This window comes from Cuculus canorus, chromosome 1, assembly GCF_017976375.1.
Source record: "Cuculus canorus isolate bCucCan1 chromosome 1, bCucCan1.pri, whole genome shotgun sequence".
In the NCBI taxonomy this organism is placed as follows: Eukaryota; Metazoa; Chordata; class Aves; order Cuculiformes; family Cuculidae; genus Cuculus; species Cuculus canorus.
In genome coordinates, this window is record NC_071401.1 from 46,053,788 (window position 1) to 46,074,790 (window position 21,003).

At 44.7% G+C, this 21,003-nt stretch overlaps 1 protein-coding gene across 2 annotated transcripts in view; it reads right to left on the minus strand.

Moving 5' to 3' along the window:
• The window catches only part of LOC104062980 (NADP-dependent malic enzyme, mitochondrial), a 129,726-nt gene that overhangs the window by 5,427 nt on the left and 103,296 nt on the right, over positions 1 to 21,003 (minus strand). For both annotated transcript variants that reach the window (XM_054083596.1, XM_009565123.2), the window contains exons 7-10: positions 15,472 to 15,581; positions 2,646 to 2,743; positions 1,709 to 1,822; positions 509 to 614 (exon numbers count right to left, since the gene is read on the minus strand). In XM_054083596.1, coding sequence (XP_053939571.1) covers positions 509 to 614; positions 1,709 to 1,822; positions 2,646 to 2,743; positions 15,472 to 15,581 — 428 coding nt within the window. The remainder of the gene's footprint in view (positions 1 to 508; positions 615 to 1,708; positions 1,823 to 2,645; positions 2,744 to 15,471; positions 15,582 to 21,003) is intronic.

A 21,003-nucleotide genomic window follows, 5' to 3' on the forward strand; every position in this document is an offset into this window, starting at 1 on the left:
TTTCTTCTGAATGCCTCTATTCATAAATGAACTGTGGGAGGGAACAGGCTCCATCTCTGGAGCTGCAGGTGGGAATGTTCTTTCCCGTATTATTGTGAGATTAAAATCCTATCTCAATACAAAGCCCTCTGCTCCTCTTGGTGGAGTGGGGATCAGTGTTTAGGCCAGTCTGGCTGCAGCACTTTGCCTGCCAAAGACCTGCTTAGGCTACCCATTATTGTTCTTGTCCTGCACAGCCTGTCAGGGCCACGTTTGATACCCAGAGCCGCAAATCCCGCCTCTGCCAGTACTTCCCTCTACATCCCTGTCTGTGAGGGCTCCAACAGCTCCAAAAGAGAAGAAGCCTGTGCCCCATGACTGAAGGGGAAAGGATGATCAACTGACAAAATGCAATATAAAACCTCTCATTTTGTTTCAACTATGAGAATGAAATGAGGCCCTGGAAGAATGACAGAAATATTCCTAAGAGCTGAAGTGAAGTGAAAAGATCATGCTAAGGGAACTCCACCTATAATTGCCGTAGGCTTCACTTTCTCTACAACCTCTTCCAGCGTGTTCACACTGGGGTGGTCCTGGGCAAACATTTCTTTCTCGTGGTTCAGGTGGCTCCTGCCCTGTGAAGGAAAAAGAAGGAGTCAAAGTTTGGTTTGTTGGCTAAAGGTGGAGGCATAACATAGTTATTCATCAGTTAATTTAATCTCTTGTGCCGCTACCTAAACCAAATTCCACTGAGCAGGACCTCAGCATCAGCCAGTCAGGCTGACCTATTGGTGTAGTGGGGCTGGTCTCTGCTCTTCTCGCCCTCCTAAATACATTGATTGTGTGGAGTAAGGATCTGGCTGTCATGGCAAAGAAGCTGTACACCGTAGCACACGTCTCCTCAAGTCTGAGGAGGGGGAAGGGCAGAGGCCCCAAGGACCCAGTGAGTGTAGAGTAGAGCTGGGCCAGGCTGAATCACCAAGGAGTGGGAACCAAACTGTTCCCATAGGACATGCAAGACTTCTAGCACCTCTCGAGCCCACGGCTAGCTGGATCATCTTCCAAGGGCTAGAGCACCTCCCGTATGAGGACAGGCTGAGACAGTTAGGCTTGGTTAGCCTGGAGAAGAGAATGCTCCATGGAGGCCTTATAGCAGCCTTCCATGAGTTGAAGAGGGCTTACAGGAAAGCTGTGGAGGGGCTTTTTATAAGGAGGTGCAGGGACAGTACTAGGGAAACAGTTTTAAGCTGAAAGAGGGGAGATTTAGATGAGATATTTGGAAGAAATTTTTTCCTGTGAGAGTGGGGAGGTGCTGGCACAGTTTGCCCAGAGAAGTTACAGATGTCCCATCCATGAAGGTGTTCAAGGCCAAGCTCGATAAGGCTTGAAGCAATCTGATCCTGTAGAAGGTGTCCCTGTCCACAGCAGGGGGGTTGGAACTGGATGATCCTTAAGGTCCCTTTCATCCCAAATTATTCTAGGATTCTATGATTCTATCACTACAGAAGCCCAGCCCAAAGCATTGCCTGTAGGGCAGCTGGTGCTGCTGGTACACTGTTGGCAGCATGAGACCTAGTTCTCTGAAAGCAGGAACAGCTCTGCTGACATCGATAAAACTGCAGCTATTACTCCAGGGCTGAGCACGCGCACAAGGTACCTGCCTGCTCTGGCCTCTCTCTAGCTTGCAGAGCAGCAGACAAGTGGAGCTCAGCTCTAGAGAAAAACTCACCTTCACAATTAGTCCCTTTGAGTCCACCATCCAAATTTTTTTGATGGCATCCTCTCGTGAAATTCCTTCCTTTTCCATGGCCATGAGGATGAGATGAGCTATGCCCATTGCAGCCTGGAACACAGTGTATAAAAACTTCATTGAAGTATCATCATCTTTGGGAGGGGGGAAAGATTTTATATGAAAGATGTGCTGGGTCATCCTACAGTACTGGATGGATGGAAAGAGAGAGGCCTTCCGCTCTGTGGTTGTACAGTGCCATGGGATGGGGCAGATTTTAGCATTGTGGGTACTGCCATAAATGAAAAAACCTAAAACATAATCATCCAGCAGAGCAGGCTGCTGTGAGGTTGGACCAGTTGAGGTGAGGCCTTGACAGAGGCTGTGTCCATCATTTAAACCCACTGCTGCATCGGAAGAAAAGGACCAGACACTGAACGATGCTGGTGACGATGCCAGTACAGAGAAACTCAAAGCAAGGTGGGATTGCTGCATCTGAAGTATTGCCATGAGGAAAGTCCTCTTCTCCCATTCCTGCCTGAGGAAGCAGCCCTGGGCATGCTCTTTGTGTTAAGAGTCCTATAACTGCACCTGGACCTCCTGCCCAGATGGGGATTAATGTTCCTGCAGCACCATCATAAGGGTGCCTCATAAGGGACCTCCCTGCAGGTCCAGCTCCAGTGACAAACTGGCAGCCTGATAGCATCCAGGAAGTCTGCCCGTGACTCGTGGGCCAAGAGGTCACCAAAAGATCATTGGCAGCTTCCACACAGCAGCAAGATCCACCTGTAGGGCTCACTCCTGACCCATGACAAGGAACCTGCCTCTGTGCTTAATTTTCATGAAGCCAAGCCTTGCAGGAAGCTTCCTGGTTGACTTTTTCTCTCTAAATTTGAATTTAGATTGTATTTAGGAACAAACTCAAGAAAATTCCTACCTCTCCAGCTCCCTGGAAAACAAACTTATGGTCAGAGAGCTTGTTCTTTGTGATCCTTAAGGCTGCAAATATACCAGCGACTGCAACAGACGCAGTGCCTGAAAAGAGAGAAACACCATGAGATGGACATCCTGGCAAATGGATTCTCTGTCCTACTGATACAATGTTAGAAACCTTGTGATAGGAACCATTCTCTTAGACCCTGTCATTAAATGTTCAGAGTGCCTTCTTTACTGTAAAATATTAAATATTAATCCTCAGTAGACCCCTCCAAAGCATGATAAAACTAGTTTTCCTCTACAGAGTCAAAGAATCCTAGGATGCCACAAGTTGTTAATACTTGACTCCCAAGAGTTTAAGTTGCATGTGAGTTGTCTAGGGTCACGTAAGACATCTATTGCAGAGTGGTGGTCTGAGCGTGGACATCCTTGTCATAAAATCCTCTATGATCATGGAATTGCCATCCTCTTCTCCTCACTTACCTTCACAGCCCAGCACCATCTTGTCTTTTTTTTTTTCTCTCTCCTGATACTCTGATGCCCTGACTCAGAGCCACCGTGCCTCACTGCCAGGCATTAGGGTGTCTTTGAGAACATGAGTTGGTCCCAGATTAGCGAGAAAGAATCCAGTATAAGGAGGGCAGAGTCATGCTCTTACAGTCACCATGATATGTACAACTCTTCATCTATCAAGGGAGGGAGACATCCAGACTGAATAAATCTGCCTTCCCCCCCCAAATCAATCACATACAGTATTCATCTAATGGCCTATCCCAGGTGAAGAAACATGATGGGGAAAAAATCAAGACACCAACTAATAAAGATCCAGGCACTGGTTGTATCTCAGGACACCTGGGCAAGCTGGATACAAGTTTTAAAGGTGAGCTAGGAAAGAAGGAGGCAGTTTTATCACAGAATATCTCAATTTGGAAGGGACCCGTAAAGATCACTGAGTCTATTAGTTTTATTTCTTGGTGTTTTAAAGGACACCAGTTCAGATGGGCCCCAGCTCTGATGCTGTCCCCAGCTCTAACGCTGGTATCTCCATTCTCATCTTCAGAAGCTTTGTGAGAAAGCAGGGAGTCCACAAGTTACAAGTCCTGTGGGTTGGTCACAGGTAAGGCAAGACAATCAGTGCTTGTACGCTATAAACTTGATTTTGCCAACTTTCCAGGATTTCCTATTTTCCTGCCCATTTAATCACCCAGTGCTCCAGTGAGGCCCCTTGCAGGGTCCTCAGGGCCTGGGGTGCTGCCAGACATCAGCGAACAGCCGGGTTGGGAAGCAGAGCAGCGGCACCAGCAGATGGTGCTGCTTCATCTGGGAAGGACCTAGAGAAGAAATTCAGCTTTACCTGCACCTACTTTGTAGTGCAAAAGCCACAGTTGCACTAGAAATGTGCCGGTATATCATGGGATCCGGGAATGATTTGCTTTTCCATTATTTCCATGCAAGCAGAAAACCTCGTGGCAGCACAGTAACTCTGGAGGAGAAGTAACTGTCATTGACTTGGCTTATTTTGCTTAGGGAACCCATATAAGCTAATCTGACAAAGAAAATCTTCACTGGCCAGACCAGAAGTGTTTATCAGTACCATTAGCTCACCAACATTTTGCATTTATAACTCACAGGAGTTTAGTTCTCAAAAAAACTAATAATTAGTGTCATTTAAGGGTGACTCTGGTTATGCAGAGGTGGAGGTGGCCACATTCCTACAGGCAATGTTAGTGCCATGATGTCCATGCATAGGCACAGAGGTACAGAATGGCATCAGCACCATTTCTTATTTATCTGAGCATCGCAAGCATCCCTGTCTTAAACACAAAATGGACTAGATTGATGGTTGGTGGATTCTTCTGGGCTGCATCAGAAGTGCAACCTGCAGGGCAAGGGAGGTGATTCTGCCCTCTTCTCTGCTCTCATGAGGCCGCACCTGGAGCCCTGCATTGAATTCTGGAGTCCTCAGCACAAGAAGGACATGGATCTGTTACAGCAAGTTCAGAGGAGGGCCACGAAGATAATCTGAGAGCTGGAGCACCTCCCATACAGGGACAGGCTGAGAGAGTTGGGCTTGTTCAGCCTGGAGAAGAGAAGGCTCCAGGGAGTATAGCCTTCCAGTACTTAAAAAGGCCTACAGAAAAGCTGGCGAGGGGCTCTTTATCAGACAGGACGAGGCGGAATGGTTTTAAGCTGAAAGAGGGGAGATTTAGATGAGATATTAGGAAGAAATGTTTTCTTGTGAGGGTGGTGAGGCATTGGCACAGGTTGCCCAGAGAAGTCACGGATGCCACATCCCTGGAGGTGTTCAAAGCCATGTTGTATGAGGCTTTGAGCAACCTAATCCAGTGGGAGGTGTCCCTGCCCATGGCAGGGGCATTGGAACTGGATGATCTTTAAGGTCCCTTCCAACCCAAGCTATTCTATGATTCTATGATTCTTTCTTGCAATGAATCCCTTGAGATGCTTCAGCATCAAGGATGATTTCCCTTTGTTACCTCAGCAAATAGTTTGTATAATTTTTTTTCCCAGACTGTCTGATATCAGTCAGTTTAGAAGGGAGCCAGTAGGGAGGGAATCAGCCACTGAGTGCTCTGCTGCTTCACTATTAACATGCCAGCTCAGACAACTGAAGGATGCATAGGATGGATTTCCTCTTACTTCTCCTGCCTTTTGAAGCTGTATTTAGAGCAATGTATGTACCTGGTGAAATACCCTGCAATCAGAGTAGAAAAATTACAGAAGATGATGATGAACATACAAGGAACACCAGAAAATTGCCTAGTTTTTAAATTTTTATTTTTATGGGTGACAGAAAGCTTGACCATACTCCTATTTCAGTATGTCTGTAATCAGCAGGACTGCATGGCTTCCTGCCATGCCCTATGCGGAGGATGGGACTCCTCTAAAGCACATGGAGGACAGGGAGGTGATTAATGGCAGCCAGCATGGCTTCACCAAGGGCAAGTCCTGTCTGACCAACTTGGTGGCTTTCTGTGATGGGGTAACTGCAGCAGTGGACACAGGTAAACGAACAGATGCGATCTATCTAGACTTCTGTAAAGCCTTTGACATGGTCCTCAACAACATCCTTCTCTCTAAATTGGAGAGAGATGGATTCGATGGGTGGACAGCAAGGTGGATAAGAAACTGGTTGGATGGTCATATTCAAAGAATAGTAGTCAATGGCTTAATGTCCAGATGGAGATCCATAATGAGTGGTGTCCCTTAGGGGTCCGTACCGGGACCGGTGCTGTTCAGTATCTTTATCAATGATATTGACAGTGAGATTGAGTGCACCCTCTGCAAGTTTGCAGAGGACACCAAGCTGAGTGGTGTAGTTGCCACACCGGAAGGATGGGATGTCATCCAGAGGGAACTGGATGGACTGGAGAAGTGGGCCTCTGAGAATTTCATGAGGTTCAACAAGGCCAAGTATAAGGTCCTGCACCTAGGTCGGGGCAATCCCCATTTTCAGTACACAATGGGGGATGATGTGATTGAGAGCAGCCCTGCAGAGAAGGACTTAGGGGTGCCGGTTGATGAGGAGCTTGACACGAGCCAGCAATGTGCACTCGCAGCCCAGAAGGCCAACCGTATCCTGGGCTGCATCAAAAGAAGCGTGGCCAGCAGGTTGAGGGAAGTGATTCTGCCCCTCTATTCCTCTCTTGTGAGATCTCATCTAGAATACTGTGTCCAGTTCTGGAATCCTCAATGTAAGAAGGATATGGAGCTGTTGGAACGGGTCCAGAGCAGGGCTACAAAGATGATCAGAGGGCTGGAGTACCTTCCCTACGAGGACAGGCTGAGAGAGTTGGGCCTGTTGAGACTGGAGAAGGCTCTGAGGAGATCTTATAGCGACCTTCCAGTACCTGAAGGGGGCCTGCAGGGAACCTGGAGAGGGGCTATTCATAACGGCTTGTGGGGATAGGACCAGGGGGAGTGGGCATAAACTGGAAAGGGGCAAATTTAGACTGGACATGAGGAAGAATTTCTTCACTGTGAGAGTGGTGAGACACTGGAACAGGTTGCCTAGGAACGTCGTGGCTGCCCCATCCCTGGAGGTGTCAAGGCCAGGCTGGATGGGGCCTTGGGCAGCCTGATCTTGTGGGATGTCCTGCCCATGGCCAGGGGGTTGGAACTAGATGATCTTTAAGGTCCCTTCCAACCCTGACTATGCTATGATTCTAAATAAAGGTACGATCCTGCTCATGATTAAGCAGACATCTGAATGGAGTAAAATGAAATGTTCCTTAACAGTGTCATCACCACCACAGTTAAGAGAGACAAGATAACTGGAACACATGTAGACACTGCTACTGCAGCCATCTACACTGTGGTGGAAGGATCTCACCTTGGCAGTTTGAACTGCAGAGAAGTGGGGAGAGACCAGGGTCCCTACAGTTGACAGAGATGCCAAGCTTGTGACATACAGAATATGAACACCTACGCATACGCTCACACACACTTACATGCTATCTCCCAGGCTTTCTTTGCACAGAAATCCCCAAATCCTTATGTGGGTGGGAGTGGGGAACTGATCAGAGGGAAAAAATCCAGAACTGGAACAATTACAGTGTGACAGTGTGTCAGGTCACAGCTTGAGCAGAAATAGAAGCCTGGAAAGTATTTTAAAGAAAGGAATGCAACTGGAGAAATACCTTGTTTCTCTTGGTCCTGACCCAGGAAAGATTGCTTTACACCCTATGACCCACAAACCCATTTAAATGGAAAATGCTCATGAGACATTCAGAAGAGGGACTCTGGCTCTTTTTAAAGATGTTACCAGCAGGAATTTGAGAAGTGAAGCATATGGAAAGAAAGTGTGCATGGATTCAGCCTGCAGAGCGTCCGAATTTTGCCGAATGGAGACCTGTGGGACTGGGTGTGCCATTACTCATCCTCCTGCACTTGCACTGCAACTCTGACTAAAAGCAGGACTCCATTCAGCACTGCCATTCCTAATCCTCTTCCTCTCTTTCCAGTGTTTCCAATCCCTCCACATCTCCCAAACTGCACCCCGCTCCCACTGCTCAAATAACAAAGTCACTGTACTGTGGCCTCAGCTTAATGTTCTTTGATAATTACAATTTCTGAGCATGGAACAACAGAGTATCTCTATGGAGGAGAGTTCACAGCTGGTTCAGGTAAGGAACTGGCTAATCAGTGTACTTCAATTCTGAAAAGACCACAAAATGAGATGAGGGGAACCCCTCACCATGACTTGTGGTAAAAAAACCCCAATCACCCTTCCACACATTGGTCTGTCTGTTTTCCAAAGAGATTGGATGCTGCTATTGCAGAGAACTACTTCCCAAAGTAATTAGGCAGAGCCTGCTTGGCTGGTCTGTATCTGAGGTGAGATACAGGAAAGATGGGGTGAGGATCATTATCAGAGTTATCAGAGTATGGATAGGACAAGGGGGAATGGTTTTAAGCTGATGAGAGTTGCGCTTGTTTAGCCTGGAGAAGAGAAGGCTCTGGGAAGACCTTATAGCAGCCTTCCAGGACTTAAAGAGGGCCTATCGGAAAGCTGTGGAGGGGCTCTTTATCAAGGAGTGCAGGGATAGGATGAGGGGGAATGGTTTTAAGCTGAAAGAGGCGAGATTTAGATCAGATATTAGGAAGAATTTTTTTCCTCTGAAGGTAGTGAGGCAGTGGCACAGGTTGCCCAGAGAAGTTGTGGATGCCACATCCTTGGAGGTGTTCAAGGCCAGGTTGGATGGGTCTCTGAGCAACCTGATCCAGCAGAAGGTATCCCTGCCCATGGCAGAGCGGTTGGAACTAGATGATTCTTATGGTCTGTTCCAACCCAAACCATTCCACGACTCTGTGATTCTATGATATGGAGAGGCATAGAGAGAAGAAAGGAAAATGCTTGCGTATCATCCCATCCATCCAAGACTCGAAGGGAATGCTTGATGTAATATCACACAATAGCAAGCAGACTTTAGGAGTCCCTTTGGGAAGCCCAGACCAAAAGGATCAGCAAAGAATAGGCATATTTAAAACTAAGGTGCTCTCAGGAAAATGGCCATGCCATAGGAAATCATCTCTGGCACTGAGGCATATTCAGAATATCATAAAGCATTAAGAACCTCCTCGCCCCAAGGTTTGTTTTCCAGTGTCACTAGTGTAGGCAGTCAGAACAAGCCCCAACAGATGTCAGTGGAGCTACACTGGAGCAAACCCGTGCTGAATCCTTCCAATAGCAGCAGCATTGGGAGCATGCAGCCACACCACTGCCTGTTTCTTCACACAACATCCATGTGGGTGATATCCCGTTCTCACACAGCACTCTGGTGGAAGAGCCTGATCTTTTATTTTTCACCCTTGTCTGGCCTGCTTACACTTTGCCCCATCAAAACCATGCCAAGATAAGGGCCCAGGGAACAGCAAATGTCAGTTTAATGCTCCAGTAAAAGGCAGCCAAGAAAATATATCTAGATTTATGGATGCAGAGGAAGCTTAGGGTTTTTCCAAATCCTGGTTCACATAAACTCCCTGCAGCAGTTCTGCCTGTTTCTGGAAAGCAGAGTGGAGCCTCTCTAGGTCTACTCCAAGTGTATAATCCACTGTCAAACACAACAAAGCCTATACAAAAAGCTGCTGAAGTATTTGCAGCTGAAGGTGTTCACCTCTGTTGTTATCCTTCCCCCGAAGAGCCTCTGGAAGACATTAAGAAAATAAAGCTAGAAATGGTGTGGAGCAAGTTAACAAGAAGGGCAGTAAAATGCAAAGCATTGATGCTGAGGGAAGGCACTCACTTCCTCCACTAACAGAGTTGGGACACTGATGACCCAAAAATTGTGGTGGTGTGGTGACAAGCGACCATAAAATCATAGAATGATTTGACCACTCAGTCACTGGATGTTCACTGGATGCTATTGCAAATTCCTCCTTTGCAGTGAAGAACAGCATATATCTACAGGAAAGCTGGGGAAGAGCTCTGTAGCAGGGAGTGCAGGGACAGGATGAGGGGAAACAATTTTAAGCTGAAAGAGAGGAGATTTAATAGGAGATATTGAGAAGAAATGTTTTCCTGTGAGGGTGTAAGGCAGTGGCACAGGGTGACCAGAGAAGTTGTGGATGCCCCATCCCTGGAAGGGTTCAAGGCCAGGTTGGATGAGGCTTTGAGCAACTTGATCCAGTGGAAGGTGTCCCTGCCCATAGAAAGCAGTTGGAACTGGATGATGTTCAAAACCTCTTCTAACCCAAATCATTTTGTGATTCTGTGGTTCCATGATTTAGACACAAGTCTAGGAGTGGGCTGTGAACTAGTTAATGTAGTAGCATCAGGAGAAAATGCAGAAGCCTCCTGTGCTACTCGTGAACCCCTACAGGACCGAGAACATCTCCATATCTATCTTCAGGTTGGGTAAATCCCCATAGGGAAAGAGTGTTGCTCAGGAGCTCCTTGGCAGGACATAGCCTGCTTTGTTCTGCAGCAGGGTATCATCCAGTGCTCCCTTCCTATTGTGCTTCCCCTCTTCCTTAGTTTCCTGTGATAATTACTGATGCATTTTCCATTCCAGCTGAAACAACAAAGTAAGATGCTGTACCATTTTAATCTGCTGAAATTAGTTAATGCAGAGCCAAAACTGAGTTTTGCCTGCTTAAAATAGCATATGGAAATGTGCCTACAAATTAGGCCACGTTTGCACATGGTTGTTTTCTACTTTGCTGAAATGTTTGAAGCCGCTCAGATTTGAGACACCGGAGTCAGCATGTTCCCAATCTCCTCTGGGAGCAGTGTCCTAGAAAGGTTATGGAAAGGTTATCTGCCAGGATAATGAGAAAAGGTGGCTGGTGGGTCAAGAGATATTTTGAGACTCACCAGCCGTCATGGATCCAAAACCAAGAGGTAATCACTGCTCTAAAGACTGGGAAAAGGCTCAGAGAGATTCTGCAAAAGTGACATTCCGTGCATTGCCTGCAGACTACTTCAGCTGTGGAGGGACTATGGAAATACAAAAGGATGAGTATTTTTAATATGGGTAGTGATTTAGGGTTTCCTATCTTGAAGTGCCTTGAATAAGTCTCATTTGTATGGTGTAGGTGTTCAGGTTTTCAGAAATCCTGTCTGTTTACAATGTCTCCATCTGCATACGGATACTTCTGAAATAGTCTGGTGGTTCTTTGAGAAGCTATCAATGTTATCACAGAATCACGGAATGGTTTGAGTTGGAACGGACCTTAAGGATCATCCAGTTCCAAGCGCTCTGCCATAGGCAGGGACACCTTCTGCTGGATCAGGTTGCTCAAAGCCTCATCCAAACTGGCCTTGAACACTTCCAGGGCTGAGGCATCCATAACTTCTCTGGGCAACCTGTGCCAGTGCCTCACCATCCTCACAGTAGCAAATTTCTTCCCAATGTCCAGTTTAAATCTCCCCTCTTTCGTCTTAAAATTGTCCCCCCTCATCCTATCCTTGCACCTCCTGATAAAGAGCCCCTCCTCAGCTTTCCTGTAGGCCTCATTTTACTACAGGAAGGCTGCTATAAGTTCTTCCCCGAGCCTTCTCTTCTCCAGGCTGAACAAGCCCAGCTCTATCAGCCTGTCCTTGTGTATCAGGTCTAGTTTTAAAAGACTGCTGAAGAGGCCCAAAGCCACGAGATGGTTGGCTTTATGCTTCTGTGTGCTATTCCCTTTGCCCTCCCCGTATATACGAAAGATTTTTGAATGACATGATCAGATAGAATTAATGCAGTAACACCTTAGACATTTCTTCATTTTTCTACAATGTGCACAACAACTTCTGCTGTTCAGCATTGAGTAAAGCAATGTAAGCCTGAAGAATTCATGTTTAGTATGTGAATATCAAGGGTAACAAATGGATCAGCCAGGAGAACAAACTTTTCCTAGGAAAGATAAGGTTGGAGGAGATGCTAAAGCACAAGAAAGATGAGAAAACTTTGAACAGGTAGCACAAAGAGACTACGGATACCCATCCTTGCAGATATTGAACATTATTTGGCTGGACAAGGCTCTGAGGAATCTGATCTAATGTCAAAGTTGGATCTAAGTTTGAAATCACCTTTTAGTTGAGTGAGGGCCGGGAGATGTCCAGAGGTCTCTTCCACACTAACCACTTCAGGGTTTTTTTGTTTTCTTGTATGAAGCATGAAACCAAAGATGCCTGAGAGGCAGTGGCACAGTTCACCCAGGTGGATGAGGCTTTGAGCAACCTGATCCAAGGTAACGTGTCCCTGCCCATGGCAGGGGTGTTGGAAGTAGATGATCTTTAAGGTGTCTTACAACTAAGAACATTCTCTGATTCTCTGATTCTATGCCTATCTCAGGGATTCATGAGACTCAACACTTCTGTAAGACTTTTCAGTTGTCTACTTTTTGTTGATCATTGTGCACAGTTAAGTGGAGCAAAAGGAAAAGAAAACAGCAGGAAAAGAAAGAGCAGGATCTAAAGCATTCTCATGTCCCTCCATGTCCTTCATTGCCTGCCCTGGTTCTTTACTGGGAAAGAGGAAGAAGTGGCAATCAATTTTCTCCTGTAGAACTGAAATTGAAGCCATTGCCCCTTGCATGAACCCTGACAGAGCTGTGAAAGGACTGATGTCATCACCCCCATAGACCAAGGAGAAGCACTCCCTCAATGGGGAGCTCCCATGCATGGGCACCGTGAGCCAGCTTCTAGCTCCCAGGCGAATGGCTTTCAAATAAAAGCAATCACCTCATCCCCATTTGTGGTACCTGGCAAGCATCCCACTCAGCATCATCAAGCTGGCTCGAACCGGAAAGGGGCTGAGTCACTTTAATTCTGTGGCATGGATTTGGTCATACAGTAATTTGTGGGACAAAAGAAAGTGGGCGATTATATTTTAAACTGTTTTCTGTTCGTGTTGGCCTCAGGGCTATAAAAGGGTGGTCTAAGAGAGATTAAGTGGAACAATTTATACTTTCTTCTCACATCTCATCTGTGCATATGTGTGGAGGCACACTGCATTCCCAGCTCTGCTAACCAATGGACAAGGAGTTTAAATTAGCGTAGCTCAGGCGTGATCGAACTTGCATGTTTTGTGCCTAAGATGTGTTTTTACATCAATATAATTAAAACAGTGCCAGCTCAGAAGCTGGGATAATTCAGGCTTCAGGAGGTCTGTTCCTTCCTGACTTGAGTAAAAGGAATCAGGCCTGCTTAAACAAGGCTTTCTTTTAATTCTCATTAATCATTTAAAACAGGATTTGCATTGAACTCTCCCACTTTTTTATGTAGGCGAGTCATGAAACACAAGCATGTTGGAAAAGAGACAGCCTGAGACAAAACCGAAGAACAGAAGGGTTTAAATAAGAAAATGACACTTCCTCCTTTTCTCCTATCACCTGGGGATACAGAAGGGTACATTCCAATGGATAACTCAGACTCCTCATCCCAGCTTCTACCTCACTAATCTCTGAGATAACTCTAAGATAGAGTTAACTGAGCTGATTCAAGTTACATTAGCTCCCCAAAGGTCCCCAAAAGTCATTCCTGACTACAATCCTGGCTTGGAATCTCTTTTTCTTTCTGATAGCTACATTCAAAAAGCCCGAAACAGTGGCTTGCTTCCCTTGGCTCATCTCATCTGTGCAAAAGATCAGAAGGATTTCTTTCCTTATCTACTACTGTGAAGCCAGTGCCAGATAGATACTTAGTTTGAGAATAAAAACGACTTTAGTAAGAGGTAAAATCCGATTGTTTTAACAGGTGGACCTCTGTATAATTTTCAGGGGACTCGACATCTCCATGAGAGACAGCTGACCGGGGAGAAGCAGACAAAGTCATTTTATGGCAATGTCGTTTTACAGCATCCTCCTAGACTTGGCTCACCCCTTTGAGGTATTAATTTCCAGAAACTGCCTGATGGAGTTAGCCATGATCTATGGCCAAAAAGACATTATAAATACTCTCCTGCTTCCCACTCAGAATCTTCAGTTTTGCTTTAATATCCTCTTCCTCTTCCCTCTGTCTAAGAAACCAGTCTGATTCATTAAGAAACCTTTCCAATTCACTCAGTTCCTTTAAGAACACCTTGATCCAGGCCCACAGATCTACCACATTGCCTGGCCTTTTTTTCCGTTCAATTGATGAGACCCTTCAACTTGCAGAGAGAGAAACTAATCCAAAATAAATCTTTACATGATGAGCTTCTATTATGACCACTCTTCACTAAAAAAGTGGTGAAGCATTGGAAGAAGCTGCCCAGCAAAGCAGTGGAGTCTCCATCCTTGGAGGTGTCAGAAAAACCCACGTAACCACGGCACTTGTGAAGATTCTGGACATGGATCTGTTAGAGTGAGACCTGACGAGGCCACAAAGATGATCTGGGGGACTGGAGCACCTCTCGTACAAGGACAGGCTGAGAGAGTTGGGATTGTTCAGCCTGGAGAAGAGAAGCCTATAGAGGGCCTACAGGAAACCTGGGGAATGGGCTGTTTATCAGGGATTGTAAGGATAGGAAGAGGGGGAACAATTTTAGGCTAAGAGAGGAAATTTAGATGAGATATTAGGAAGAAATTCTTTACTCTGAGGGTAGTGAGGCACTGGAACAGGTTGCTCAGACAAGTGGTGGATATCCCATCCCTGGTGGTGTTTAAGGCCAGGCTGGCTAGAACTGGATGATGTTTAAGGTCCCTTCCAACCCAAGCCATTCTATGATTCTATGATTCTTTCCCTGTCGATGGGCAAACAGCACTTCCAATGGTTTAAAGCAAACTCAGCACCAGACCAGGGTGCCACCAAAATGCAGCTTGCATCTCTCTGCGCATTTGAGTGGTTTTGCTGAATGCTGAGCCTCATGGGGCCTGGGAGACATGCTTGCTATGACCCCTCCTTTCTGCTGCTGTTTCTCTTTAGTGCTGGAAGAGTTATGTTAACCACTCCAGGGGAGAACATGCCTGTTCTCAGGTTACACTGGAGTCAGCATCCATGGAGACAAAAGAAGCTGTTTTACCTTTTTGTTTGTGCATGTAATAAGGAAGGTAAGGACATTGAGTGGCTGGACAGTGTCCGGAGAAGGGCAGTGAAGCTGGTGAAGGGGCTGGAGAACAAGTCTCATAAAAGGCAGCTGAAGGAACTAGGACTGTTTAGCCTGAAGAAAAGAAGGCTGAAGCGACCTTATCACTGTCTAAAACTACGTGAAAGGAGATTGTAGCAAGGTAGGTGTTGGTCTCTTCTCCCAAGTAACAAGTGATAAAAACAAGAGCAAATGGCCTCAAGTTGTGCCAGGGGAGGTTTAGATTAGATATTAGGAAAAATTCCTTCACTGAAAGGGTTTATCAGGCACTGGAACAGACTGCTCAGGGAAGTGACTGAGTCACCATCTCTGGAGGTGTTTAAAAGATGGGAAGACAAGGTGCTCAGGGATATGGTATAGTAGTGGACAGGTATGGTTGAACTTGATCTCAAAGGTTTTTTAAAAAAAAAAAGTTTCTATGATTCTATAACAACAGAGGGACAATACTGGGATCAGCTAATGACCACCCAGCTCACAGAAACTGAAAGCCTTGAGTAAGTCTCAAGATGTCACCATTGTTTTTGCTAAATTATAGAAAATTAATGGAACTGCCTAAATTACCTTAATAATGTAAAGCACATGATCCATTTTCTTCCTTGAACATTTCCACAATGAACAGTTTAATTCCTAAAAGCAATGGAGACTCACTTTTCAACTCAGACTGCTGTGCTTTTGTTTACAGTCTTACATGCCTATGTGAAAATTCTGACATTTCTCACACATCTAAGTATTGTATAATAAACAGTCTTGCGATCTTAATCACCTTTCCTCATGCCAAGGTGAAGGTTAAGTTTGCATTTTTCTAACAGCACTTACCCTGAATGTCATCATTGAACGTACAGTATCTGTTGCGGTATTTATTGAGGAGACGAAAAGCGTTAGCGTTGGCAAAATCCTCAAACTGGATCAGACAATTCATGCCATATCTGCAAGTTAAAGGGTGATGAAAAATGGATAAAAGTATTTTCCACAACATAGAACAATATATGCATCTTTTGTCAAGACAATGTAGCTATACACTCTAGCACAAAAATAAAAACACTGCCAGAAAAATGCATGCCATTAAGAGCAAACAGGATTCCATCCTTCCCAAGGTCCACACACTCAGAAATCTGGAGTCACCAAGGATAAATTGTATTCATAATTCAAGGGGCTTTTTAATATGCATATCTATATAGCTACCCACATATATATATGCACCTTCGGACTGTTGGTATGACAAATTGTCATTGGCTTACTTACTGATGAGCTTATCACAGCGAAGGCAATGCTCTTCCACAATGGATATTACAACTGCCATGCTGCAACACAGCAGATATGACTGCAAAGGGAACATCAGCAAAAGGGACACTGCTGAGCGTGCATTTCAACTGTAGGTGATGAAGAGATAAGAAAAAACCCTGCCTGTAGGATCCCATGGAGTGAGCGCTTCACGGTATGATTTCATAGCCAGTTTTTTGTGGTTTGGAAACAGATTTCTCTCCACACAGTTGCTTTGCAGGAACCAGCACTCAATGCCAGCCAGTGCCCCACAGAGTCAAAAGGTAGGAAATTACTGCCTGCTTTCCATAATTATCCAGTAACAACAGGGCAAGCATGCTCTTTCTGAAAATCTGCTCCTTATCTACACTCTTTCAGCACTTTATGACTCTAGGCTGCATTACAGCTTTGCTAATAGAATCTAAAAGCGCTGTATGAACTCTTTTGTCTCTCATACATGGAATAGGGCAGTGGGAGACACTCACAGAGAGAGTAATGCAACTACTGGCAATCTCTGGGCTGCAGGCAAGCGAAAAGGCTCTAAAGAGTTGCCCTGTGTTAGAGATCTGAGCCTCTGGGGAACTGTAAGCAGTACAGGGCAGCAACACCCTACCTACTGCCCATTCAGTCTTCCTTTCTTTGCCGCTGAAATCTGAGGTAGGAGACACTCCTACTTGAAACTAGAAATTGATACTAGATGAAACATGTTCCATTTGAGAAGTGTGACTCAAGCTTTTTTCATGGTACTTGCAGTGCAGGGAGTCAGGCTCTCCTGGGAGGGAGGGCCTCAGAGTTTTTATTATCATTATTTTCCATTTCAAGTACGTCTCTCAGCAAGGAGACAATGATGAACACATGTATTGTGCTCCTCTATTTTGTCTGTCATGAGAAACTCTCCCTTCACAAGCACTCTGGTCTCAAAAAGGGAAAAGGATTGGCTTTTATACTTCCTTCACATTCTCCGTGCTTGCTTCTAGGAAAGGACCACAACAGGTATAGACTTTTTAGCAGGGCCTGTTGCTATAGGACAAGCAGGAATGGTTTTAAACTAAAGGAGGCGAGATTCAGACCAGATATTAGGAAGAAATTTTTTACTCTGTGGTAGTGAGGCAATGGAACGTGTTGCCCAGAGAAGTTGTGAATGCCCCATCTCTGGAGGTGTTCAAGGCAGGTTGGATGGGGCTTTGAGCAACCTGATCCAGTGCAAGGTGTCCCTGCCCATGGCAGAGGGGCTGGAACTGGGTGATCTTTAAGAACCTTCCCATTCAAACCATTTCATGATCCTATGAGTGATTTTAGAGCTGTTGATGACTCTTTTAGATACAAAAAAACCCAGATTCAACTCAATGCCTTGCTCCAGGTCAGTCTCTCCATATCCTACTAAGCTTCACATTTGCAAAATAATATCAATATTTGCAAAAATTTCAATGAAAATTTGGGTGCTTGGAGTCTTTGTTGAATCAGGGACACAGCAACTGTGGAAACTTTCCTATGGGATCTGCAATGCAATGTCATCCCCAGAGGGAACTGTTACTGCTCCTCTAACCAATGAGCAGCAGAACAGGACAAGTCCACATGACTGAATTCAGCACAGCTCTATGTCAGAATGTGGGTGGTGTTTCCTTTTTCCTGGGCACCTTTTCATTCTTTTCAGTTTCTCCTTTGATGATATCAAATTGGATATGGCACACCTGCAAGTGAGGACATGCCACGATGGGTGGTTTTCTTTCCTAGCTAATATGGAATCCAGTGACTAAAGGCATCTTCAATTTATTTCATGCGTCTTCTACTACCTAGGTACCATCACAGATGGACTACCATGTCTAGACCACAATATATGTGGCCCCCTCTTTTCTCCTGAAAGAAAATACAATACAGAGGTGTTAAAATGTGCTTACGACATTATTCTATATTTATTGTGTTATCTCATAGTTCCTACTTTATAAAGTATATTTACTCCTCATTTGGCAGTGTCAGAGCCCAGTGAGCCCTCTCTGTGTAGGCAGAGGCAAGCATGAAGAGTCACACAGGCCAGAAAGGCAGCAATTTCTTGTCTTGTCTGCTGTGCTGAAAGGTGAAACTAAAGAGTCCCATGCAGTATCTCTGGTGTAGTTGCACCAGAACTCTTACCCTGCATATGTGATGTAGGCATGAATTCTCCAGGTCAGAACGAGGCTTTGAAACTCAGCAGGTTCTAGATGCTCTGGTGGGGAGATTCCAGCTTGCCATACTTCAAAGGGGAAAAAGCTCTAGAAAAGGGACTGGACAACTGCTTCCATTGGTTTTATGACTTAGAAAAGGACAAACTCTTTCTGCACCCTGTAGGACAGGCCATGTTACATAGCTCAGGGGCAACCAGAGTCTATGGAAATTTGGTATTTTGTTTCATAATATGAAGATACCCAAGTCTTTTTCTCTCTCTAGTGTTGAAAGGCAAAATTAACATTGTGGATATCTGAGGAATTTATGCAAATAAACAATACAAAAAGTGTCTACAAAAATCAGTTTTCTAATGGATGATCACTTCTAGAGACCTCAACACAGGAAGGATACGGATCTGTTAAAGTGAGTCCAGAGTAGGCCATGAAGATGATCTGAGGACTGGAGCACTTCCCACACAAGGACAGCCTAAGAATGTTGGGCTTGTTCAGCTTGGAGAAGAGAAGGCTCTGGGGAGACCTTAGAACAGCCTTCCAGTACTTAAAGGGGGCTATAGGAAAGTTGGGGAGGTGACGAAGGGAAACATTTTTAATCTGAAAAAGGGGAGATTTAGATGAGATGTTAGGAAGAAATTTTTTTCTGTGAGAGTGGTGAGGCAATGGAACAGGTTGCCCAGAGAAGTCATGGATGCTCCATCCTTGTGTGTGTTCTAGGCAGAGTTGGATGGGTAGGGGAGTTGGGACTGGATGATCTTTGAAGGTCTCTTCCAACATAAACCATGATCCTCTTATCTTTTATTTGAAAGTGTAAGCAAAACATGGCTAAGAGCGAGATGACACCATACAGAACATCTGCTAACATTTCAAAGAAGTAACAAATCTTTAGGCAACTTCAGTTGCTATAGAAACTATTTCTCTAACACCAGCCTTATTATTTATTTGCATCACTGAGGAAGTAACATTCCTGATTGCTTAATAAAATCGTTGATCTCATTCAGCATTAAACGTTATGTGTGATCAGCTCTTCAAAGAGCAGAAGGGTGAGTTTCCCTGACTACACAGTCAAATTTGCAGGAGTATTAACCTGAACATTTTTTTTTCTCTCTTTTAAGCACCTTTTTTCTCTTTTCTCACTTCCCATTCCTGGTTTGCAACATGAGACAGTGCCCAGAGACTTCTATCTATTTTTGTCTTTGATCGGTTTTTATCAAAGAAGGCAGAGAACAAGGAAGGTATGGTGGCCCATAAACTCTTCAAGGTATGGTGGCTGATGAACCCTTCATGGCATGGTAGCCCATAAACTTAATTTCTCTTCGTGCCCCTTAGTAAGACAGGACAGTGCAATAATGCAATATCTTTTCACTGAGCTATTTTTTTGAAGATGATTTTCTTCTCTGAAATACGTCCACCAAGCCTTTTGAAGAATAAACCCCATTTTTGAGCCTTTGTATAATGTGAGAACTAAAGTTTTCATTTATAAACCCAATTCCAGTATTTAAAGGGGGCCTGCAGGAAACCTGAGGAGAAGCTCTTTATCAGGGAGTGCAGGGATAGGATGAGGCGGGAATGGTTTTAAGCTGAAAGAAGAGAGTTAGATGAGATATTAGGAAGAAATGATTTCCTGTGAGGGTGGTGAGGCACTGGCACAGGTTCCCAGAGAAATTGTGGATGACACATCCCTGGAGGTGTTCAAGACTTGTTGAGCAACCTGGTCTAGGTGGAGGTGTCCCCATGTCAGGGGTTTGGAACTGATGATTTTTAAGGCCCCTTCCAATCCAAACCATTCTCTGATTCTGTCATTCTGTGACCTCTGTCCCTCTTTGACAGAGGTGGTTTTGAAAGAGTTCAGGCATGCTGGATAGAAATGGAGAGGAAACAACAAAGTCTTTTACAGTCATCATGTATTACCCAAGTTGATGTCTTTACACCACTGCTGCATCAACCATCACAACACATACATGCTTTTCAGGAAAAATTAGACCTTTTTGAGTTAAAAGCTGAACTCTGTTGCATTGCTTTGTGTATGGTGGGTTAATGTCAAATGCAAACTACGATAGCCTTTGCTGAAGGCTATGCTTGTTTTCCTCAGATAAAACACTAATTTTCCTCTAAAACTGGTTCTTCACTTCTGTTTCTTATCCAGTGACACTACAAGAGTAATTTAGGAAGAAATTTGTTACTGTGAGGGTGGTGAGGCACTGGAACAGTTTGCTCAGAGAAGTCATGGTTACCCCATCCCTGAATGTGTTTGAGGCCAGGTTTAATAAGGGTTTGAGCAATGTGATCGAGTGGAATGTGTCCCTGCTCATGGCAGGGTTGAACCTGAAGGATCTTTAAGGTTTCTTCCAGACCAAACTATTCTATAGATCTATGGTTCTGTTGTGATTTTGACCTTAATCTGCTCGTACAGACAATTTCCAGAAATTTTGTGGGTTATTCCGATTACGTTCATTTGACACGTTAGGTAAATATTTATTCCAGCCTGCAAAAACGTATGAGTTCAAGAATAAAACTGGCTTGCCCTTTGCCATGGCAACTGAGGAGAAGGAAAACTGAAATAGTGTATTTTCCCATATGAAGCATATTACTCATTGTGAGAAAACAGCAATTTGTCAGGCTGCTTCATTAAGTCATAGGCTAAGCTCAGTGGGCCAAATTTTGCATGTTTTTGTCTCCCAAGAGGAGCAAAATGTATGGTCTAGAGATCTAACAATAACTCAGTCATTTCATGTGTAATGAACTGAGGTTTAGACAGCATGAAAATGCAGAAATTTATTCTAGTGTTTCAGGAGGAGCTTTTCTTTCTAAAATTGACTAGAAGTCACACTTTATTTCAAAATACTCGAAGCAATAATTCCAAAGCCTCTAACATGCTTTTCATGTCATTGCTAAGTAGCTATTATGAGACCAGGAGCTGACTGTAGAGGTC